Source organism: Cygnus olor, chromosome 3 (genome assembly GCF_009769625.2).
Source record: "Cygnus olor isolate bCygOlo1 chromosome 3, bCygOlo1.pri.v2, whole genome shotgun sequence".
In the NCBI taxonomy this organism is placed as follows: domain Eukaryota; kingdom Metazoa; phylum Chordata; class Aves; order Anseriformes; family Anatidae; genus Cygnus; species Cygnus olor.
In genome coordinates, this window is record NC_049171.1 from 607,163 (window position 1) to 632,602 (window position 25,440).

Genomic DNA, 25,440 nt, shown 5'->3' on the forward strand with positions numbered 1-25,440 from the left:
GTTAAAAATTAAAATAAATAGATGAGTAATTAAAAGTGTAAATATGTTTCAGCAAGTCACACAAACAAAACAGCTCCTGAAGCTAAAGGTTAAAACACAGATTAGGAGAACATTCGGGTACCTAAATGTGCAACGAATACATGTGGAACTTCCCTGAGCCTGCTGCAGGTTCGGGAAAGCTGTACCACCCGTACCCGTCCGACCCAAGGCACTGGGCAGTCCCTGATGGCAGCAGTGACATTTCTACCAGCACCCGTGGTCTTCAGCAAGCCACTGCTGGAACAGATTGCTAAGCACAGCCAAGGCCACTGAGGCTGGGGTGACCTCCTGCCACCTCTGATCCGAGCAGAACTTACCACTGCCTTTCTGCTGTCAGACAGCTCCGAATATAGGCCAAACCACGAGGGTTGCAGCTTTATTACTATGTCTAAAATTAGAACTGGAGGCACCCAGTTTCTTCTCTTCTCTCATGAAACAGGCCACCAAACAACAATACGAGGAAAGTGATACCAAACAAAATAATTAGTGGTTTGTATCAACAGAACTACCGTCCAGCAGGGATTCCTTAAATGACATAGCATTGCTGTTTGTTTGGTTTGAGCACTTATAAAAATAAAGCTGTTTCACTTTTGAATATTTTTATGAATAGAGACTGAGTGCAAGAAATATTTGTCAGACATAACTCCACATAAATAATTATCTGTCTGTATGGTCCAATTAATACACGCTGGTTTCTACCACGCTTGTAATAGCAGCATCTCAATAACCCTGGCAGGACACAACAAAATAATTTTTTTAAATCCCAGGCATTGCACATAAAGGCAGCAACAATCTATTCACAAACCCAAAGAGTGATACACCAATTCTGCTGTGCTAGATCTCTTCCAGATCCACGTCAAGTTTTGCCTACAGACCCCAGTACGATGTCCTGCCACGTGAAATGGCACATGTGTACAGAAAGCACCACTCTGTAGCAGGAGGTGAACAGTCCTGTGCAGATACAAGATCGGGTTGTTACCTAAAAGTCATTCGTGGATGTGCCATTATTTTAACATAATATCCATTTCCTTCTGAAATACGAGAAATTCCATTTTTCATGTCTATGTCAGGTATTCAAGCTGCTCTTTCAACTTACAAACTGCAGTTAATTCCTCCTCCACACATGTCCAGGAACTATTTGTTTCAGAAGCTTTTACAAATATGGCATTTATTGCTTTCAGCATCAATATGCAGATACTATGAAAGCAGAAATCACATTTTTCAGACACACAAACTCTTTTCTTCCCTGTTATGTGCAGCAACATGTCAGAGAAGTCTGCCAGAAGGAGAGTAAGACCTTATGAAAAGGAGACAAAGCAGAATTACCCACATCAACCCCTCTGGGCAAGGAGCAACCTTTGTAATAATGGGTTTGTAATAAGAAAGAGACTTAACATTAACCACTGCACAGAAGAATTTTAAGCAATCTACACTCTGTGAAGGCTGACTACTGGCAAGTACTGAAAAGCTTTATTTTAGATAAGCATTCTAGCTGGCACATAGCTGCAACCACGAGAATTAAGATTCTGAGACCTTTTTCATTACAACTCATCTCGCACATGCTCTTGTGAAAAGGAAAAGCCCAGCAGAAATGACCATGCTGTAAGTTCAAAATGGCTATGGTTTGATGATGGCTATTATAATGATGATTAGCATTCCTGGTTTTGAAAGGTAAAAAAAAAAAAAAAGAGTTAAATTAACATGAGTCTGAGCACTGTTCTTAGCACTTATCTGATTTTTCATTCACATTTCTGAACACAAGGAAGCTTGCTGGTGGTTCTCCATCCCCCTCCAGAACATTGCTATGCAGCCTCCAAACATCAGAAAATCACAGACTGCCAAACTAAGGCACATGCTGGCAGCCTTCTCTCTGCCTCCTCCCAGGACGGCAATATTATACCAGGAACCACACACATGCATGCTGGCTGCTTCACTTCGTTAGGTGCAGCTGCATGGAACGATGGAGAAGGAAAAGAGACAGACTTCGCCCCAAGAGTAAAGACACAGCTCAAACCAGAGTTTTAATTAGAGAAGATCTGGAGGAAGAGGATCCCCAGGGAGGAAGTCCCCTGCCCTGATGAATGCGACACCAGGGGAAGTAGGGGCACCTGGGGAGAACTCACCGCTGTGTTCGCAGGCTGTGCCCCTATGGCCTGGGATGAGCACAGGGATGTTCGGGTGTGCAGGGGTGGGAGCAGGAAAGTCAAGGCACAGGTGGAATGAGCTTGGCAAGGGATGCAAAAAACAACAACAAGGGATTCTCTAGGTACATTGGCCAGCAAAGAAAGGCCAAGGAGAGTGTACCCCCTGCTGATAAATGGCAGAGAACCGGTAACGAGAGACATGGAGAAGGCTGAGGTACTCAACAACTTCTTTGCCTCAGCCTTCACCGCCAGTCAGGCCTCACACGTCTCTGTTTCCCTGAACCTGAAGATGAGGGCTGGGGGAGCCGAGTCCCTCCCGCTGTAAGCAAAGAGCAGGTTGGAGACCACCTGATGAAGCTGAACGAGTACAAGTCTGTGGGGCCCGATGCCATGCCTCCCAGGGTCCCCAGGGAACTGGCTGATGGAGTTGCCGAGCCTCTCTCTAGCCCATTTGAAAAGTCCTGGCAGTCAGGTGAAGTCCCTGGTGACTGGAAAAAGGAAACATCACTCCCACTTTTAAAAAATGGTTGAAAGGAAGACCTGGGGAACTAGAGACCGGTGAGCCTCACCTCTGTGCCTGGGAAGATCATGGAACAGATCCTCCTGGAAGCAATGTTAATGCACATGCAAGACAAGGAGGTGATGTGGGACAGCCACCACGGCTTCACCGAGGGCAAATTGTGCCTGACCGATCTGGCGGCCCTCTGTGATGGAGCAACTGCATGGGAAGTCAGTGACCTCATTGTGGCTTTTTAAATACTTAAAGGGGGCTTGTAAAAAAGACGGAGAGAAACTTTTGCTCAGTGAGATAATGATAGGACAAGGGGAATGGTTTTAAACTACAAGAGGGGAGATTTAGATTAGATGTTAGGCGGAAAGTCTTCACTCCGAGGGTGGTGAGGCACTGGCACAGGTTGCCCAGAGAAGCTGTGGATGCCCCATCCCTGGAGGTGTCCAAGGCCAGGTTGGACGAGGCCCTGAGCAACCTGATCTGGGGGGTGGCATCCCTGCCTATGGCAGGGGGTTGGAACTTGGGGGGGGCTTTGAGGTCCCTTCCAACCCAAACCATTCTGTGATTCTATGACTTTTTACATAGGCAGATAGTGACTGAACAAGGGGAAATGGTTTTAAATTAAAAGCAGGAAGATTTAGATTAGAAGTTAGGAGGAAATCCTTCCCTCTGAGGGCGGTGAGGCCCTGGCGCAGGCTGCCCCGAGGAGCTGTGGGTGCCCCATCCCTGGCAGTGCCCAAGGCCAGGCTGGATGGGGCTGGGGGCAGGGGTCATACCAGGGGAGCTCTGAGGGCCCTGCCATTCACAACCATTCTATGGCTCTATGAACAGCTAAGTGCAGTGGGCAGGAGAAAGCACAGGGCTTAACAGCACCCTGTGAGTTGCACCAGGTATCGTAAAAATTTTCTAGGTATACATGTTGCTTTCATAGAGCAAAAGTATTAAAATATAAATGTAGTGCAGGTAATCCTGCTCTGCAAAACTCATGAACAGACTTGTGGTTCAACAAAAAGCATTACACCTGTATCCACTGTCCTAGCACCCCAGCGGCTGAATGTGCTGCCCTATTTGCAGAGGGCAGCCTGCACTCATCCCCTAGGGCAGAGACATCATGGAAATGCTGGCTGATTATTTGAGGAAAGCAGAATTTAGGTTATGCTGACACGCATCTTCAGCTCTTTTTTCCAAAGGGCTTGCCTTTTACTGAATTCAGATCCTCTGGGAAAGCCTGCAATAACTACAGGCAAGCTTAATTCTTTGCAAACTTCATCAGTATATCACCTCTGGAAAGTCTGTAAAAAGTAATTAGTGCTCATTCAAAGCAGCCGCAGCACAGTGATTTACAGCTGGGCAGCGGTGCAGAGAGCAAAAAGTGGAAGTAATAAGTGTCAGAGCTACTGACAGGACATCACGGACACATCCGTTTTTAGGATATAGGCATATATGCTTTCATGCTGGCCTCAGTCGAGGTGCACAATTATTTGGTATGCCCCTTGGCTCCTCCATCCCACCCAAGTGGGATTAAGTGTACTTAATCCTCAGCCTCTACATTTCTGGTGTTCTGAGGTGTAAGTCACAGAATCATAGAATCAGAGAATCATTTAGGTTGGAAAAGACCCTTAAGATCATCAAGTCCAGCCATCAGCCTAGCACTACCAAGGCCACCAAGACCCTTGGAAGGCGCTAGGTACCCCAATGAACTAGTGCTGTGCTACAAGCGCATGACCCAAGGCATTTCGTTGCTTTGGTTGACAAAAAGCAGCATCGTGGCTCTGCTCATCCCAGCATGGCTCTGTCCCTCCCTGCCACCTCTGGCTCTCTCTGCAGGCCGCCCGGCCAGGCCCCACAGCATGGCACCACGGCGCAGCTCCTGGTCACCAGCCACCAGGACACCCCAGGGACACTCCCACGCTGCTGATTAGGGTTGTGGCAAATTAGGGTGATTAGGTCTTGTCAAGGTCTCTGGCCTTGCCAAATGCAGTTCTGCTCCTTGCTTCTCTCGTCTTTGTTTTCAATGCATCAGATGCGAACGGGCAGCTTTGGAGTAGCCCAAGCCAATCATGAATCCGAACAGGATTTGCTGAGTAACTTTAAGTAAAATGAGAGTAACAAAACCTTAGGAAATTAACGCTGTTTATTCTGACATTTGCAAAATGTTTTACTACCATGCCTGAACAGTAAAAGCTACGGAAACAACAAGATAACCACAGAACTGGCAATAGCAGTGCCCAGAATGGTACCGCATCCCTGCCCTTCCCAGGGGCAGGGCCTACGACTCACCCACACCACGGCAGCCACAGTTTTTAGTTTCTCTTCTGCCAGCAGGGACCTGGAATCACATCTCCTATGTCCTGAGGTCTCCAGCCCTACAAGGCCAGGCTGGATGGAGCTGGGGGCAGGGGTCGGCACTGGGGGGGACGTGCCAGCCCAAACTGCTCCGGGATCCTGGGATTCCCTTGCTAATGAACACAAGGTGGATGTCTGGTCTCCTGGTGAAGCTGTTCCACACAAAACACCGAGGCACTGCCTACACTGAAGAAAATCAGAATGGCTCTGCAGCTTGGCAATTAATTTACTAGATCTGCCAAATGGGAAGGACACCTGGAGGTGTCCAGTCCACCCCTCTCCTCAAAGGGGATATCAAATGGATGAGATGGCAGATTCCTGCCTAAACTCTTCCTAAAGGGTGCTGTTGTCCCCCATAACCTGGTCGAACCGTATCAGCAGAACTTAACAAATCTCTGGACCTGCAGCTTCCACCGCTGACCTGGAATCTCCACTACAGAGAACCAACCCCGGTGCCCCTGCCCTCCCCATGCGGGCACAGCCCTCCCACCGGCCCCTCGCCCCCTAGGGCTGCCCCCGGCGCCCTGCCCCAGCAGACACTTCTCCAGCCACCCCCGAAGGTCACATCAGTGCTGTTGGTCACTTCGGGACTTGCAGTGTGTCTGCAGCCTCCTTAGCATACGCTGTCCTAAAGCACATCGGGTGACAAGTCCCTGCTACCCAAGAGCCAACCGAGTAATTGTCTCAGGTGTGCTAGGTATGGCTCTCCATTTACAGCAACCCCCAGTCACACTATTTGCTCTTTTTGCGGTAATTTTGTTCATTTGCATTCAGCTTCTAATCCATTATAATTCCCCAGATACTGTTCAACAATAGGCCTGTCTAGTCTGCCATTCTCTGCTTCTTATTCATGCTTTTTATTTTATTTTCTGTCGCTTGAAGCTGTCTTTACTCATTTCATCTTATTGATTTACAGGACTGTTCTGAATTAGAAGCTTGCCCTCTGAAGAATTTCCATAGAGTTGGTACAGAATTTATGTACACGTGTTCCCTATTTCATCATGCAAGCTGTCAAGAAATAAACTGAGTAAGGCTGAACTCGGCACAGACCCCTGTGGGATCCTACCTGACACGTGCTCCCTCTTTGGTAGGAAAATATTGATATTTTCTTTCTCCGACTGTGATTTTTCAACTGCTGTTGCACCCACTTAACAGTAGTTTCAACCAGTCCACATTTAACTAGTTTATTTATGAAAATACCATATGGGAGAGTGTCAAAAGCTTTATGAGTCAATGCATTTTAAATTAATGCTTCCCCCTCCTTCCTGAGGCCACCCACCCACCCAGTACCATCCAATTTCCATTCTTTGACACGATTTGTTCTCAACATAGACGCGTCAACTATTTTTATCCCCTGTCTACGTGAGTACGGAATGATTGTTTTATAACATATTCAGGAACCTGAAGGTATTCCTTCTACATTCAGACACTTATTTCAGCAAAAATACTTACATACTTACGCAGCCCAAGCACAGAGAAGCAGCAATGCCGCCTCTTGACACCACCATGCCACCCTCCCTCCTTTCCCCCTTTTTTTGATGAACAAAACAATCCTGGATCAGCTCCTGGACTGCACAGGGAACGTCGCGGCCAGCGGTGCTGGTACAACCACAGGCACAGCTGGCTGTCGCGGGAGCAAGTGGCGGGGGGAGAGGAGCACTTGGGGAGCTCTGCCGCCAGCACAGCCATGGCTGTGTCCCTCTCAGAGTTTCTTTAAAGCCTGAAGTCTGGGAAAGTTCTCTGTCAAAAAAACTCCTTTACCAAACAGCTTTATATTTATCCTACCCTTTGATTCATATCTACATCTTCCAAGACAATTTTTAGACATCCCCCAGCATTACACCTGGCCTTAACTTGGCCGGACAGCAGTCAGACACACCACCAAGGGCTCGTCTTGTTCCACTTTGTTTAAAAACGAATACAAGTCTGGAAGCAGAAACTCATAATTATGCTATATACATAGAATCTTTTAGTTTTCAGAAGATGGTATTCAGGATAAAGTAACACCTATTCATCCCCAAGTTAGCCACAAGCTGTGACTGAATTCTTTAATGTAGCATGAAAATGTAATCTTGCAGCATGTTTCTCACACTTTCCATATAGCGACAGCCACCATACACAAAAACAGACGACACCATGCAAAGCAATAGTCAAAAGGCAGCAAAAAATAAAGCTAACGTGCTCCTTCTGGGGGAGAAAGAGAAGCGAGATTAAGTGGGAAGGAAGAATGAGGTCGGAGGAATGGGCACAAAGCCGCTCTGAGCAGCAGGACGATCCCTCCTGTCCCGCTGTAACTGCGGTGTTAAAGGTTTCGGCTGGGTGCCTGCAGTGGCTGGGGCTGCGGCACGTACCGGCGCCTCGAGGAGCGCGGGGCTTGCAGGGCTGGCTGGCTCCTGTACAGCTGGAGAGGAGAGGAACACCGGCGGGCTGAAGAAAAGAGCCAGAGAACAACCTCTGCTCTCAGGTTATTAGAAAAATGTGTGACCCTTTTTATGACTAATCGTTCCTCCAAGCCATGTAGAGTCTGATGTCTGAAGTGCTGCTTGTCAAGCTTTATGCAGTAACTCTTGGCTCTGCAGCTTTATAAGGAGCTCAATAAATTAATGAAGTATTTAAATGGTGCTTTTGGTGTCTTAAATTAATCTCTCTTCTGAAAACCTACCAGGAAAGCCAAGTAAAATAGACAATCTATTAAAAATCCTGAAATTTACAGCAAGAAATCCCTGCAAGTTTCTAATGTCATGGCTCACAACTTTGCAAATCCTTACAAAATTGCACGCTGCTGCTCTGGCCGCTCAATAAGGGAAGAGGTTTCAGTAAGAGCTGCCAGCACATAATCTAGATGGATCTCTTGTTTTCTGTCACGTTATTTTCCCCCATGATTGATTTAAATAGATGTTAAGGTCAAAAAGGATAATTACCACCACTCTCTGCATAAAACAGAAATGAAATTTAGCACAGTAATTTCTGAATCAAAACCATATTTCTGACTGACCTACAGCACGCTGTTCAGACAGTGATGTAATCTGTCTTAAAGATTTAAAGTCACTGGGAAACCACCACACTACTTGAAAACTCCAAACAGCCTTTTAATTTCTTCAGACCCCTACCCTCCAGCTATCATATGCAGGAAAGATGACGGGACCTATATCTAAGATGAAAATCACACGTTTATGCAGAGAAACATAACAGGGAACCAGTCCAACACCAGCCGCATGCTGGATGCTCATCATTAAGGCAGAGAATACAGGGACAAAAAAAAGCATTACCTGGTAAAACTTGAATTTAAAGCAGATACAGGAAGGGAGGAATGAACAGCCAGCAAAGTGGATTCAGAAAGACAGCAGTAATAAAAGCTGTCTGAATATGTATGCTGCTGCTAAGTTACTTGGGGAAAAAAAAATAAATCAAAATCTTAACGGGCGTAGGGAAGACGGGACTCAGCAAGACCAGTCTAAATGGTCAGTCAGTCTGAAGAGAGTTCTGAATGAGGAGAGTAAGTGTGTCTGTCATGTGTCTGTCCACACATCACCAAACACATGCAAATGTGAAAACCAAAGACTTGAACAAAAATGAAAGCATCAGTATCACAGAGCTGCCAGCAGGGCAGGGGAGGGGATCCTGCCCCTCTGCTCGGCGCTGGTGAGGCCACACCTGGAGTGCTGGGACCAGTCCTGGGCCCCCCTCAGCACAGAGAGAGCTGGGTCCAGCGGGGAGAGCCCAGGCCGGGGCCCCCAGGGTGCTGCCGGGCCCGGAGCCCCCGTGCTGTGAGGAGAGGCTGCGAGAGCTGGGGCTGCTGGGCCTGGAGCAGAGGAGGCTCCGGGGGAGCTCCCCCATGGCCGTCAGTACCCGCAGGGAGGTGCGGAGAGGCCGGAGCCGGGCTCTGCTCAGCGGTGCCCAGGGCCAGGCCCAGAGGCCCCAGGCTCAAAATTTAAAATTCAATCAATACAAAAGAAATACTTTTTGTAATGTGAGGGTGGCAGAACACAGGCACAGGTTGCCTAGAGAGGCTGGAGAGTCTCCATCTGTAGTGAGCTTCAACGTGCAACTGGACATGGTGCTGGGCACCCTGCAGGCATGGGACCAGACAGACTCAGAGGTCCCAGCCTTGGCCAGTCTGTTGTGTCTAGAAAAAAGTAAGCATAGGCAAAATGGAGTAAAAAAAAGAACTGAGGGAGAAATGAAGGATTTGAATGTGATGAGAAAGGTGACAGAGAACAAATCCAAATCCTTAGCTGGAGTGCAATACTTTGGACCTGCTCTGCCTGCTGGGTGTTGCTGATGGGGCCATTTTGTTCCCCGTTCCCCTTCCTTGCACAGCGTTTGTATCAGTGCTACTCTGTTGGACCCAGCAACCCTGTGACAGCAGCTAGATGGCAATAACGTTATTGGAAAACCCATCGTGAACTGGAAGGAAGAAGAACTGGACAGAGAAATATTACTCCAGAGGCAGCACACAAGATAACCTGAAGAAGCACTGCTTGAGAAAGGAAAAAGCTACAGAGAAGATGAAAGTAGCTGAAGTGAGAAGCAGTTTAAAGGTAGACCAAACGTTTCACAGCAGAGGTAGGTTAGAAAACACCATTAAAGCAGCATCAGGATTAAACACAGCTATCTTGCCCGCAGGCCCTGTGTCTCCGTGCCTGTTCCGACACAGCAGCACCACAAGGCACTTGCTGGCTGCCAGGATGAGACTGCGGAGCGCGGTACCTGCAAACCCTCTGTGTTCTGCAATAGCCCCAGACCATCTGCATGCCAACAGCAAGAGAGAAGCATCTTCCGTAGCTGGGTTCCAAAACAAAGATGTCTTTTATATTTTATTCACACACTCTCCTGTTATCTTTAATTTTAAATTATACTCACTTAAGAGTAGTGAATGTATCTCCCAACTATTTCCCTTGCTGATGCCTTCAACCATTTCTTCCACCTCATCAAACTCCCCACACTCTCACCTAAAGCATCTTCATCAAAACCCACATCCCACAGGCTCACAATTGCACCCCAAGGATTTTAAACCACAGGTTAAAAATAAATGCCTATAGGCATCTAGATATCAGTTTAAACAGTAAGTACAGAAACACATGACTTTTTGCTTGAAATTGTTAGACTAATTCATTATGCCGACTCTTGTCCTCATCATTCCTTTCTCTTTGCTGTCCCTTTCTCTTGCGAGTTGTTGTGGGGTATTGCCAAATCTTCCTTGGGCAAGGCTACATGTGAGCTAGGACATCCCTTGTCTCTACCAAGAGATATTTTTTAATCCTTTTCTAGAAAGTCTGTTTTGGTGTTATATAGGTATATATAAGGTGTGATGGGATGCGTTATGAAGCACATTGCAAACATGCATAACCACGTCTTTAGCAGCAATCCAGGTAGTGCCAGCTACCACAGTCTGCCTGTGCTCGTGCTGTTGAACTCCCTCCGAAGCAATGCGGCTGCATGCACACTGTCTGGAAACTGGAAAAGATTTGAATGACTTCTGGTTTGTGCTAGTTTTCAAAATGCACCCAGGGATCGTTTGGGCTAGAGACTGTTAGCCAAGGTCAAAACTCTGTCAGGAGCCATGGCCGAGTTCCAGTGCGCAGGCCCCTGCCCCAGACACAGCCCCAGACCCAGTGGTGCGGCACCGGGGCCCTTAGTGGCCTGTCCCACCCCCTGCTAATGCCCCTCCTGCACCCCCGCGGCCCCTTCGGAGGAGATGGGGCATCCATCGTGCCTCAGGTTCAATGCCACCACTAATCTGCAGTGTGGACAGGAGTGGCAGAGCACCTGCTGCTGCCCACAGGCTGCCAGCTTCCTGTGGCCTAGGCTCTACAGCTAGAACGGCGCTAGGATCTCTAGATGTCACACACCTCTAGAAGCAGAAAATAAGAAAATGAATGTACTACACCTGTCAAAGACAAATGGCAGAACGGACAATAACAGAAGTTTCAGTCACTTTCAGGTGGAATTGCTGACTGGACAGCTAGAAGGAAATGTTGGAGAGATATATATGGACATGGGAACAAAGGAGAAAAAAGGTACATTGGAAACTGTCAGAAGATAAATTAAGCTAGCCAAGCAAATAAAAATCACTCTGGGTTACAGAACTAAACAAACAAACAAAGAACAACATCAATGACAAAGATATCAATGCAGAGCTGATTGCAGGAAGGTTTGTGGAGGTCTGATCAAAAATCTGGAAACTGCTCAGTCATGCACCCATCTGCAAACCCACAGAAGGACAGAACTCAAGATGCTAATCAATGGCACTGGAGACAGCAGACGTAAATAATGACAAGCAAAAAATAAAGATAGAAAGAGGGTGAAGGACTACGAAGAGCAGATAATCAGGGACCTTAGGAGCAGAAGACTGAAAAAAAAAATCCAAATTGGAGTTAGTGGAAATACAATCTCTTAGGAAGGAGGACTGGTTCTGAATATTGTATAGGCATCATATCCCTCTCCACTTTAGTTCTGAAGCTGCAAATAATTTTGTTTTTAGACTGTAAGAACATGATTCTCCTATCCAAATGTAGACGTCTATAGTCTCCAAGCTCCTTAGTCGTAGAAATAAGAAAAAACAGATACAGTATTTTGTTATTATTATAGGTAGCAAATCTAGTGACTTTAATAAGCTAGGTTGTTTAAAAGCACTTATATTTTAAAGGCCCTTTTCAGTCCAAAGGAGAAACTTTTGCCTCCCTGAACACCCGTTACGGGAGGCCTGTGAGCATGAGCAAGCTGAGTGCACTCCCTTTACAGTCAACAGGAAAGAAACAGGCACTGCTGGAGTGCTCTCATCTTAACGGGGACGTCCGCATCGGGGCTGCTCTGTCACACTCCAGAAGAGTTTATTTGTCCACATAAGCTGTGCAGGGAGCCTTCTGCAACTAGCTCAGGAGGAAACGCCTCTGCTGTAGGCAGCCAAGCAGTTGAGATGATTGTCACTCTTACACATTTAGAGGGCTTACAGGGACAACAGACACACACACAAGCCTTTTTAGGAAAAGGCAGAGAATGATCCATCCATCTTTTCACATGCTACATACATCAACGAGAGTAAAATACAATGCAATTAAATTCTAACCGAAACCTGCAAGGTAAAAGATGCTGCGTAACCTGCAGACTGATGATGGCTGCTGAGAAAGCAGCGGAGGTAGTGGGCTATTGAAGAGGGGAATTAACCTAGCTGAGGGACTGGCTGACTGGGAACAGAATTACTGAGGGAAGAACAGTGCACACTGACCACAACAGAAAGAAAAAAATCTATTCCCGAATCATATAAAATAAATTAGCTGAAACACAAAACATATTTAACAGACTTGGCCTAGTCTTACAGAAGAGACATAATCCTCTCCTTTTATTTAGAAAGGTTCATTGGCTGTAAAGATCAGAGAAATACTGTGTTTTGTTGTATCATAGGCAACAAATATAGGCAAGATTGCGTTAAAATTTTCCCTTTGTAAATGTTTCACTTGATAAATGCACCGAACATTTCCCTCCCACATTTGATACAATGCCTTCAAATGTAAACATGCCATTAAATCAGTTTTTTTTTTTTTTTTTTTTTTAAATTTGGACATTTACATTCTGAAAGATGAAAAATAACAAAATTGTAGTATTACATACCTAAATGTGAAAATAATCCAAAGCCACGAGTGACCATAGCTACATATCTGCTGCCAGAACTTCCCACTTAGCAGGAAAAACTTTCTCTGACCTCATTCTGTCTGCAGCATTTTATAGACCACAGAAAGCTCCTTGCCTCTTGCAAAATATAGCTACAGAAGTCCTGGGATCTGCAGAGTTCATTGCCCCTCTGGATATTTTCCCACTGAAAGCAGAGGATGAGGAGGCTGGGAATGAGGAAGGCTTCCCTCGGAGATGTGCACTGACTGGAGAGTAGCATTTGATGAGAGCTCCTTTGGTTTGCTTGTTTTTCAGTTTTTAGTTTATAAAAAAGTGAGCTCAGGCATTAAAATGCCGTTCTTTCAGCTCAGTCTGAGTCCCAACAAAGCAGTTGTCAAACATTGGTTATTTTCATGTTTTTGGCAGAAAGCGATGAGAAACCAGCAGCGATCGCCGTGCCCTGGGGGAGCCGAGGGCTTGCGGGGCAGGCACCCTGCCCGCCACAAGAGTGTCACACCAGGAGCCTGAGATGTGAACAAACACTAGTTTCATGTCACCAGCGTGATGTGGGACTGCCCACAGCCCATAGGGCCACGTCAGTACCCACCTCGCTTATTAAAAATATTACTAGGAAGCACAGGTTCTGCATTAGTTATATCTACCAGAAGCTGTGTGAACAGCAGTGTCCTAACGGGTATCCTTACGAATGTGGATGTTATTAAAAATTGCAGAAGTTTTCTTTTAATAATAAAATAATGTATAGCTATCCAGTTATTAGTCCTTCCAACTTTCTCTTGAAATAAATTCATCCACATTTGCTCCATCTTTTGGGGAAAGAAAGCAAAGTGAACCAAAGACCCTTATTCTTGGATAAGCCTGCTGTCAGAAGCCAGAATATATTAGCTAGAAAGAAGAAAGTTTGATGAAGGTGTAAACATCTGCCAAATGCTCTTCCGAATGGAATGGACGTAGGTAGGATACTGCATTTGCTGCTACTTTGCTACTTCCTCTTTCAGGACGATTTTGTCTCCACAGACAGGCAAACAGTATGCTAGAAGTTACTTCTAACATTTACATCCAAAATTTACTCCAGGTGTATAAACTATTAAGATAGGATATAGGAACAAATAGGTTAATATTAGGAATAAATTTGGCTTTCCAAAAGAAGCCAGCTCTCTGAAATGTGACCAGTTCGACCAGCTTCAGCACGTGAAGATGCAGCTAAGAATGCCAATCGGCTCGCACAAAGAAATCTGTGACCCTGCCGTCTTTTTCTCACGCTGCCAAGATGTGGCCGTGCCTCCAGCCAGGGAAAGGAGACCCTTCCTTTTACATCAGGGATTAACCTAAGCAACAGTAACTAATAAATCTTGGGGGAAATACTGTAACCAGACACATGTGAACTGACAAAATAGAAATACAAGAAATTTTCAAGGGGAAAAAATGTTTCTCCTGCCTTAACTCACTCTATTACTAAGTGCAGGCACCTGTATATTTTCCAGGTTCAAAGGAATGGAGAATACAAAGACAACACAGACATGTGCTTGAAGTCTCTGACAAACTAGACGATAAATGAATCAGCAATGCTTCAGTGTATTCAGTGCTTCAGTCAGTGCATTAAACGTCTTAAATGCTCAGAAATACGGTACCATGCGTGGATGGGCATATGCTGAGACAAGTAGAGTCTTTTTCAAGCTGAAGCAAGAGCCAAGTATTTTAGCTGTCATGCCTACGACTAAGCCCACAAATTCTGCAGCCATATATTTAACTGGCTGTGTGCAGAGGTTATGCAGAAGTTAGTGGATCTTGAAGTGCCCTTCTGTGCAAGGCTAGAAAGAAACCTGGCTACTGGACATATTTTCATGTATAAATATTTGTATCCTAGCGATCAAATCACATCTCTAACTTCCCTAATAAACTAAACAGATAATGCTCTTTTAGCATCGCATTTCCAGCTTTTAGGTATTTCTATAGCTCTCTTCTAATTCATTTTGCAGTGTTTCCATATTCTTTCCAAAATGTGTATACTTGACCTGAGCCAAGGTTTTAGCAGTACCAAGTAAAACGTGGCATGCAGCATTTCTTTAGTATGAGTGGACACAGGCCTGATTAAGATAATCTAAGGTACTTTAGAAGCACTTTTCAGTGTAGTTCAACTCAGTAATGCTATCAGGCAAGCCTTGCAGAGATGGAAATGGTTTGGGCCATACAAATGATACAGTCTGAAATGGCTTTCACTGATCACTCCTTGTAGATCCTCTGCTGAACAATCTGAGAAGCTCTGATGAAGACTTTTACTTCCCATTATGATGTAATTAAAAACAAATACACCCTGATTAGACTTGACAGGTGTACATAGCCACCACAGCTAAGTGTTTTGCAAAGAACAAAGGCACTAAGCAGAGTCTGAATGACAATACCTGTTGTTAGATGTGTTTGGGTCCCACTGCGAGCCTCAGGTACATCCCCATGGGCTTGTTGAGTGGTTATGGAGAAGTGTGCGTTCTGCAAGCTGAGAGCCTGAAGAGCTGGAATGATGGAGGCAAACATTACTACCTGAACCTGAGGCAGCGTTTCCTTTCCCCCCAGGTCCAGGAAAAGATAAATACCCCGATCCTTCTTTGGAATAAGCAAGCACAGAGAGCAGAAGCCTGTTTCCATGAACTCTTGCAGAATCTGCTAGATGAAGTAACCTTTCATAATTTTGGAAGAGGGATCCTTGAAGAGGGATGAGCCATGATCTTGGTAAAAGGCAGGTACTAAAATGGGTACTAAAATGGAGATCACAGACAATGACATCTGCCACAAATTTGCTGCCCATGAGTTCTCATGATGCCTGACAGAAGATGATGCTTGAAAGTATGATGATTTATGGTTTTCTAAAGATCAGTTCTAGAATACCTCTCACTCCTTTATTAAAAAAAAAAATAATGCTCAAAGCCAGAGTGTGTCAGAGCCCTCTGTTGCTGATTCTATCATGTCCTCATTAGTCAAAATACTAGTCTTGGTAGCACTGTTGAAAAGCTATTTATGCTTTGCTTGGTTGCTGCAGTTTCTATAATCTGTATTTCTGGGATTCCTGTGACCAAATCCAGATCTATGCATATCCATGCCCACATCAGAGAAGAGGAAGATTTCATTAGTTGTGTCCCTTTTGGACAGTCTCTGTTCACAAGAGCTATGCGGATCCCTGCAACTCACACAAGCAAAAGAGTATGGGACTAGGACAGCTAAGTGGGCTCAGACTTGGTTGTTAGGTGCAGTTTTGGCCATCCCACATCAAAATAAACACTGAAAGAAGATGAGAAGGATAACAAGCACGATTCAATTTGGAAGGAAAAATTAAGTTGACTTTTAACTAGGATTCTTAGACTAGAAGCAGGTGGCTTCAATAGCATGAAGAACGTGAATTTTAAATCATAAGAGTTTTCTTAAACAGCTCATAATTGAATTGTAGAGCTCATTAGTGGATGCCAGATTTTTGAATTAGTGGTCTCTATAAATGCTATAACTCAGGTAGTGAACCAATGAGTGCTGCAAGATGGGAGTAAGAGCAAAAACCAAGAGCAAAATTTGACTTACTAACTTGACTTAATGACTTACTGCTTATAATCTTACTTAAGCATCTGCTACCTGTCATCATGGGTGACAGGAGCATGAAATTCTTGTACCCTGAGAATACCTCACAATGCAGAGGTCTTGTCATAAGCCAATTAGTATTTACATTAAACATCACTTTACCTACTAATACCTACTTACCCTGAGCTGTCAGTTTTCTTTCCCTTCATTATCCCCCAGAAAAGTGATATTCCACTACTTCTTATCTCAGCAGTGTATTGTAAGGTCTATGTGGCCAAGAAAACAAGTTCAAAGGCCAGGTGGTAATAGCTGGCCCTCTTCTTATTTTGGATTAAAGCCGGGTATGGTATCTTCCTAGCATTTTCTCTGGCGCCTTCTTTATCAGACTAAGGGAAAGGGTAGGCTAGGCCCTGCCCACAGGGGCAGGGAAGAGAACAGGAGAACAGAAGCATAGCTGGCAGATGATGGTGATGTAAAAGACATATCCTGACTGAGTTTCTGGATGTTAGGAAAAAGATGTGTTTCTTTAGGTGAAGTGTACTTTAGGATCAGTATTGGTACTTGGCAGCAAAGCTAATACTGGTTTCATCTTCTCATTTGCTTTTTTTTTAAAATATTTGTTCACATGTGTTTAAACTGAAGAGGCAAATGAAAAACTCATCTGTGGAGGACTGCTTCATGTCCTCCATCAGAGACCACCCTGCAGATATTTTGCAGCAGTCTGTCTCCTGGCATTCTCAAAGAAAGAAACACAGGTACTTGATGTGGGTCATCTTGACTCAAGTTTCACTCTGTCCTCTTCTGGATCAGACGTGATTTTTATATTTAATGCAGAGGAACTAATGGTCACTGGGACTACAGGCCTCCCTGAGACAAAAAGGCACCTACTGTTCCCACAAACCAGCACAGAAACTAATCTTGTACTGGGAAGAGTGAAACATTGGTAAGTCAAACACAGCCTACCATACAGGCGAGATAGTCTTGATGACTGTGGAATTAGAGACTTTTAAAATGTGAATTGTCCAACTTGGATTAGGAAAATGGGAAAAGTTGGTTAAACAAAGAAGTAGAAACTAAAGAACTAGGTGATCACTACCCAAACTAACTGCTACCCTGGGTCAGAACTGGCAGAGGGCTCTACCATTTCATTCTGTAGCACCTCATACAAGAGTGAAGCACCTTATACAAGAGGATGAAGAGGGTGCAGAACCTGGCAGGCACTGCTGCTCATGAAATGTTTCAAGCTTGTGTGCATGCGTGTCCTAAGGCAGGACATGCGTGCCTAAAGCAGGATCTTCTCTGACAGAGATTTGAAGACAATTGTCTGCACCCGAGTGACCAGACTCAGACCTCAGGCAGAGGCTAGAAGTAAAGACAGAATGCAAGAGACCTTGCCCACAAAGTTGCTTACAACCCAATAAATGAGAAAACGTCATGGGTCACGTTGCTAAAGGGCTGTCTACACAAATACTCTGTGAAGCAGACTCTGGGAATTGCGCACCCTCAGCCTCCTCACTTCTAATTCTGCAAAAAGGGAATTTGAAGTCATACACTGTACTGCACATTGTATATAGTTTGTACACACTGAATTGTGTGATTTAGAAACAGATTTTAAAATTCCATCATAGCCAGTTCAAAACTGCACATACAACTCACTTTTTTGTCTTGGAAACCAGAAGGAAAATACACGGACCTTTGCTTAACCCTGTTTGAAAGACTGTTCTTGAAAATGAGGGATTTGTCTTCCTCTTTAGTATTAGCTTGTCATTAAATTTAGGAACATTTTTTCAGTTCAGTTTCTCTTTCCCTGCAGGGAACACTTATTTACAGGTTTGGACAAGTAAAGTCTTCAGTGAACCACCTTGCTATTCTCCCTAGCGTAACTTACCAAGAAAGAAAAGCGCAAATTGATTGAACAGTGTATTTGCGTATTTACATACGTACATTTATACAATAATTTATGTATATAAAAATAAGTAAATGTAAACACAAATTCAACTGTAACATAAATGCCTCTACTAGACGCGGGCAACTCTAAAGAACTTTGGCAGCTAAACAGTTTGGTGTGGAGAACAAGCATTAACAAAGCCAACAAAGTAAACTCATTATGTGAAATGTCTCAAGCAGAAACAGAATTACTCTGCTTTGTAAGCACTGGAGCCTATGATACAACAAGACCAGTCTTTCTCAGAACAGCTTTGAAAGTAATGCTCTATTTAATACGAACAACAAAAATCTCTTTATTTCTGTTTAGATATTTCTTCAGTCGCATTCATAACATCTATTGCAATAAAAGCAAATCACTATTCAGAGAGACCACAAAAAGAAGCACTGCAAACAATTCCTGCTTTAATGGATGTTGTATACATACTTTGAACTAGCAGCGTTATTTGAAACACATTATAAGAGTCCTAGTGACACAAAATCCATATATATATATATTTTTATATATATATATATATATATATATATATATATTTAACCTCTCACAGAAACAAACAATAAACATTGCAAAGCACACGTACCTTTTTGTTGGTGTAGGTGCTCCAGAGGACATGTGGGTCACCATGGTATCGTTCATATTAGTCAGAGGTCGAGGAGGACTAAAATAGAAGTATTTATTCCAGTTAGTGATTTAAAGAACAAAAAGAAAAGAAAAAAACAATAGAAGGGAAAAGGACACCACTGTTTCCTGTGACAATATTAGGTCAAAGAACAGCAGAATTGCTTTGAAGGAAGGTACTGAACTGCTCTATTCTAATTAACTTTCAAATTCACATGTAACTTTAAAATGAAGGTAAAACTAACATTTATGATTAAATAACTGACCTTTGGTATTGTCTAATACTTCAAGCAGACGTAGGAACCATTCAAATTAGGGGAATTATTTGAAACGTTTAAAGAAACGAGGCAATGACTCGTTACAATAAGCCATCAATTATACAACAATCACATACACCACCTGCTTGACTTTTATTTCTAATGAGATAATTTCAAGTTAGTTGGAGGAATCCAACAGAGCACCTCGTGTTCCTTACCACCCTAACCACAAAACCATGGGATGATGTTTCCACATTTGTCATTTTAAAGCCCTAAAAGTTTTCCGAAGGCCGTGCTGATGGGCAGGCAGGGTGTGGGAGGTGAGCGACGTGCCCGGGGCACCCCCAGGCAGCTCTGCTCGAGTCGGGGGGGGCAACCTGCAGGAGCTGCCACCACAGAGTCAGCGTTTGCTGGCATTTAGCCTCCGAGCACACCTACCACCATCCTTTAGAACAAGACTTCCAAAGACGTGCAGAGCTGCCCGTGCGCAGACAGCAGCTCAATTTGCACATTAGACAAAATGTCTCGTACAGGTCGTAATGGAGAAAAACGCCACGCTTTTCTGCATAGTTTTTTTTGAAAACGCAGCCCTAAAATCTTCAGTGTTCTATTTGCCGTCATCTTACCATTCACTGGCACTTAGATTTACTGTTGAGATTAATTCTTGCAAACTGTGTATACTATCCAGCAGCACAGAACACATTTGTCCTAACAGAGCTTTTGCAGTTTTTGGCTTCCCTGACATTCCTGGCGCCTGCTGCAGCGAGCCTGCTTCTGTTCAGGATTTCTGGATGCTAGGAATTGGCTTAAGACTCATTAGCTTACTTCATTCGATAGTTTTCAGAACCCACCAATCTGGAGAACCAAACACGCATATAAGAATCACCTGCTGTCAAAGAGGTAAAATCACAAAGATCATACTCCTCGCAGGTCTTACTGTGTTCTTTCTCCATCTTGGATTAGAGCACAAAAGCACTTCAGTTCTCAATCCCCAATCCAGACAGATTAGCCCAGAAATAATTATGCTGTACGTTCCAATGTTCACGTTGTTCTAAAATACAACATTATACTGAGAAATGGTCTGGTCATAAGATATTTACTGAATCTGCTACTTTGGAAAAGGAACTTCTTACTGTACAAAAAAGCAGAAATGCAATTATAACACACTGGAAACTTGGTAACCTGATGGATGTGACATGCTGTGGTACATCTGGAATCTATTAACGTTGTGAGCGAACATACAAATGCATCCTCTGCTAACAAGAAGGTAATTAACAGTGTCTCTCTCTTTGCCTCTTTATCTCCTTATTTACTTCTCAACTGAGCATCAGAAATGTTCTGCCCACAGCTACAGTTCAAAATTCTTCTTTTTCCCTAAGGATTCACTTACTGACTTTGCATTCTCCTGCTATGCGAATCGGAAAACAGTATGGGCTGCTGTCAGACAAACACCTAAAACAAGGAGCTTTTGCGACAAAACCTGTATTTTTCAGCAACAACTATTGGCTCATGGTTTTTGTGTGCATTACCAACGAAGCAGGCTGTTTGGTTTTGCTTTCCTTGCTTTGGGAGGGAAAAACAGCTTCACTAAACACTGTGCTATCAGACACACAATAAATGCCACCTCATCACTGATAATAATTTTGGGGTATGTAAAATCAACCCTGGGGCATCACATTTCAGCGGAGGGGACAAGCAAGCTCACAGCAAATGTTCCCGAGATGCCCAGGACGAGAGCGTGGCGCTACCAGCACGGCACAATGTGCTCGTGGCCCACGAGATGCATAAACGGATCGCTGTGTTTTCACTTGATGCATTTTACTGTAAGTCACAAATTTTATACGGGAGCACATCTTCCGTTATCCCACAGAAGTTCACCTATGTGGACCTACTATTTTGAGTCTGGATAATTATTTTATTACAACATTGCTTTTAAATGGCTCTTTTAAAAGGAAAGTGGATGTAATTCACCACTCACAATCTGTTTTTGGTATCATTATGAGATATTTCCACATGCTCGTTCCAGTTCTGCAAACACCAGTGTCCTCATTTTTCCAACTAAATCCCCACTAACAGTGATAAAGACAAAGAAAAAAAATTGAACAGTGACATCTGGTTAGAAGATACCTAACTGCACAACTCTGTCTTATTTACCGCATACAATGAAGCCTGTCCCAGTCCAGACAAATTCTTGAGGCCATTTATACATTTTCAGGGAGCATCTTTTCAGAAATTAGGAACCCTCTTAAGCTGGCACTGTATTTTCTTGTATAACTGTGACAGAAAAATCATACTGGTTGTGACACCAGGAGCAGGCTGTAACCATGTACACAATACCAATGGAGTAGCAAAAGAGCTTCTTTATGAAACTGGGATTGGTTTTATTTTACCAATTTCTGGTTCAAATGGAATATAAGTGAATTCCCCCTCTGAGATGCTCGTGAGAGTTAGCCTATCGACATAAAAAAAGACAAATCAGCTACTGAGGAGAGGTTTTTCTGCCTCACCAGAAAATGCACCTGAGACATGAGAACACCCCAAATCAGAGCTGGTACATAAATTCAGAAAATTACTAAATGGGAACTGTGACTTTTTACTGATGTATGTAGCTTTTACAAAGATCTTTAAATGAACTGAGCACTGAACCTCATCAGAAGGCACAGTAACCACTTGATAAGTAACAAGATTTTGAGAATGGATTAAATACATTCACACCTTTCATACACTCAATATATACATGTAATCTATACGTTTATATTTATATACCAAAATATGACCAAATAAAAATTTTCTTCGTAAATTAGAAAAGCTGCAAAAGAGCTAACCGTTCTCACGGCATGGGTTGGATGCTGCAGGGCAACACATCTCAGAGGCAATCTGAAATGTACCCGCAGCTCTTAACTCGTGGAACTGTTTCAGACTTTGCAAATCACTTTTTTCTTTACTTTTGCCTTACCAGTTGTCTGGCATCACGGGTGGTTTCTTTTGGTTTGGTTTTGTTTGAATGAGCACAGCAATCTTTAAAACTGATATCCTGGTAAACATTTAAAAGCCCACTTGGAGTAAGATCCTTTTCTAAGATGTAGAAGGTATTTTACAAAAAATACCTTCTTGTGTAAGAAGAAAAACCTTCTGGTATCAGCTGGATGCTTCTTGGTATGGAACAGTACTCTGGTGAAACCCCTGCAAGCATCGTGATGTCCCAGAAAGTTTACAACCATAACACAATTCATTATGAGGGGTGGATCTTCTGAAGAGAAGTGAAAATCAGCTCCATGTGGTGAGCACTGTCTAACATTAATGCTGCTTTCTGATGAGTTAACAGAAATAAAAATGAAGGTAGAGTACTACAGGTGAAGGAGATGGAGGAGACTCCACCCTGAGGAAGGGGGAACACGTGAATTGAGGCAGCCGCAGCGCAAGGTGCCCAACTCAGGGAGTAAGGTAACTCCCACCCACCCACAATTTAGTGGAAACATTAAAACAGGTTAAGGGACTTTGAAGTTTATTAAGAACAGCTTACAACTTTATTTTAAAACTTCCGTTTTGTTAGGCTAAATTTTTCATTTTTGAAGTGCCTGGCACTGGGGGTGTATTCGGTCAGCCTAGGGTGCTGCTGGGGAACACAGCAACTACCAGCGGTGCCTGCAGAGGAGCCTTTTGGATACCTGGCAGCTGGCTCTTGAGGTCACCCCAGAAGCCAAGGATCGGACTGATCTTACCAATAGTGCCAGCTTCATTTCACTTAGCAGTATTTCTTCTAACATGCAGGCTCTCCATAAACCATCTCAGAGCTACACTGTTCCTTCCTTTAAACCTCTCCTCCAGTTCTCTTTGTTCATGATGCTCACACGAAGTGACATTATCGAAGCAGCTGGGAGGGCAAGGTCAGCCTGTGTCGGAGAGCATAAATCAAGGCATCACTGATCCTTCCTCTCCTTCCATGTGTGAGGTCCAAGGTGCCTGCCATATAAACTTTTAACAGCTTGAAACACACTACACTGTCCTCTGTGAGACTAAGAATACTCATTTTACTTCGTCCATTACTGGTTAGCACTGACATAGGAGCCAGCTCGTTCGGCTATCCACCACGTCTGAACTGCCGGCCTCTACCCAACCCGACAAAGAACCGAGCGAGGACACAGCAGTGTGCCAGTTCAGAGGATGAGGACTGGTCTTCGCAGCAGTCCTGGGGACAAGTGGCCAGTGATGGACTGCTCCTTTGGCCAGGCGTACACAGAAGAGCTCGCTGTTCTGCATCCTTCTGCTGTCACTGCCTCCGAGTTTAGTTCATTCGGACTCTCCCCTGCGACCTGCACCTTATGCAGCAGTGGAGGCTATCAGAGCATGCATAAATAGTTGAGATCTGTGATGGGCTCAAGAACAGGAATCACAAGAGTCCTCTGCACCCAGCACGTATCTGGGAAAGAAGGAATAAAGTCCTCACAACAATACAGGTGTGTCACCACTTAGAAGCCCTGTTAATTTACTCATCCACCGTATTTTTTTCTACACAAATGTCAGTGTTAATTCTGAAGCTAAAACACCTTCAATCATCTTCAAGGTAACAGAAGTTTGAGTTTTCCATCCCTAGTAGTTTTTTTGTCTTTTTATTTTTTTTCCAAAACACATTTAAGTATGAACATTACCTGTCTCTTCTGCTGTGACCAGCTCCCTCTCTAAGCATCTGGCTACTGCTGGACACAAGATACTGGACTAAACTCTTTGGTGTAATCCAGGATGGATGATATCCTGTTCTTAGATCTTCCCATCATTTTCCTAAACATGTCAACAAACTCTTATGAGTTATTGCCAGAACTCTAATTAAATCAAAGATCTTGACTTCCATCATTAATATTTACCCTTTAATTACCTGCTCCTACCTATAAAAACTAGGAGATCCAGATGTAACTGAAGTTGCTGTCACATCTGTTCTCAGTAATCTTGTCTAAAAATGAGAAATAAGAAATAAATGTGTCAACAGTTTTATTAAGTAGGAAAACCACTATACATTCTGAAGAAAAGCCCAGTTAAGCCTAGGTCTAATTCTTCGTTCAGACTTGGCTGGTGAAGGTCCAGAACAAAACCAGGACAGCTCTCAGGCCCCGGAAGTCTAAAAGCTCAGTAAATAGAAGCAACCAAGTCCTGAGACTTTTTGCTGTGCTGGCCAATCACCCTGCAAAGGGACCTCTAAAAAAAGCAGCAATAAACAAAATTTACCAAACCCTAAACGCTTCTATCTGAGATTGCTGATGCAATCAGCACAGTGACGTATTTGATTCCACCAGCGTACAGAGACTTGGAAAATGCAAAGCTCAGGAAAAGCAATCTATACTCGAGGGTTAAGGGCTGCCACCGCATCCAATTAAAAAAAAAAAAAAAAAAAAAAAAAAGCTCTGTCTGTCAGACCTGGAACCGATGAGTCTGAAGTCAGTGATGGACACCTAGGATTCTGGAAGTAGACATAGTTCATTGTCCCTCAGAAAGGACAATTAAATAGGGTCTGAACGGCCCCATTGATGTCAAGCAGCAGAAGTTCAAAGCATTATCAGCTAAGTTTCTGGCATGGATATGCATTTCCTCCCTCTACTCAATGTTTTGTGTGCCAGAACCAGACAGTATATTGCATATAACAAAAAAAAAAGTCACTTTCAGGTGCACTGATTAGCAGTGTAGTAAACACTAGCATTTGCTTAATTATCTACTAATGTCTGGAATTAAGTTATTCTTTAAATAGGGATGAAAATAGGGATAACTGCATGATATCTGCCAGTCTTTTCTGCTACTACTTTTAAATTGCACTTACTCTATTTACATACATATGAACTGAACAGACATGAAGTCTTGAATATATTTGCTAACTTTACAGGTGAGTTTTGCTCTATAACCTGCGAAGTCCTACACTATAAAGATAGTAACAGATATGAGCCTTTTTGGTACTGCTCAAGAGCCCCACTCGCAGTCCATCCAGGTTGTGTTTCTTTGTGCAAAGAGAACTACAAAGAATTACAACACAGACCTGACCAACACCTGAAGGCAGGCACAAGTCAAAGGTATAAGATGTATAAAAATGAAAAATCATACTTATATTAAATCCCACTACGCTACAGAGACTGGCTGACCATACCCTCTGCCTGTTATTATTCCATTTACAGCCATGCTGACAGAAATTTAAGGAGAGATCTAAAAGAAAACTGTCAGTTTTGTGGATATTTACCTACATATATTTATGTAGGAAAAGGTATGGAGGCATTAAGCACTTCTAGGTGCAAGGCAGGCTGGCACCACAGCTAGCAGACACTAGTCAAGATCTTTATATTAAAGATTTGCATTAACTTGAAGTTTGTTACAAAGGACGAGTACTCAAATCCATATGGAATCCTAGTTCGG

At 43.6% G+C, this 25,440-nt stretch overlaps 1 protein-coding gene and 1 long non-coding RNA gene across 2 annotated transcripts in view; both read right to left on the reverse strand.

Moving 5' to 3' along the window:
• Positions 1–25,440, reverse strand: part of DTNB (dystrobrevin beta) — a 190,674-nt gene that overhangs the window by 93,979 nt on the left and 71,255 nt on the right. The window contains 1 exon segment of the mRNA XM_040552198.1: positions 18,756–18,833. Within this exon segment, the coding sequence (XP_040408132.1) occupies positions 18,756–18,833 (78 nt within the window).
• Positions 314–9,124, reverse strand: LOC121067542. Its single transcript, XR_005818329.1, has 3 exons — positions 8,693–9,124; positions 6,701–6,708; positions 314–324 (listed from the first exon to the last, which is right to left on the reverse strand). It is a non-coding gene; the product is annotated as an uncharacterized LOC121067542 (long non-coding RNA).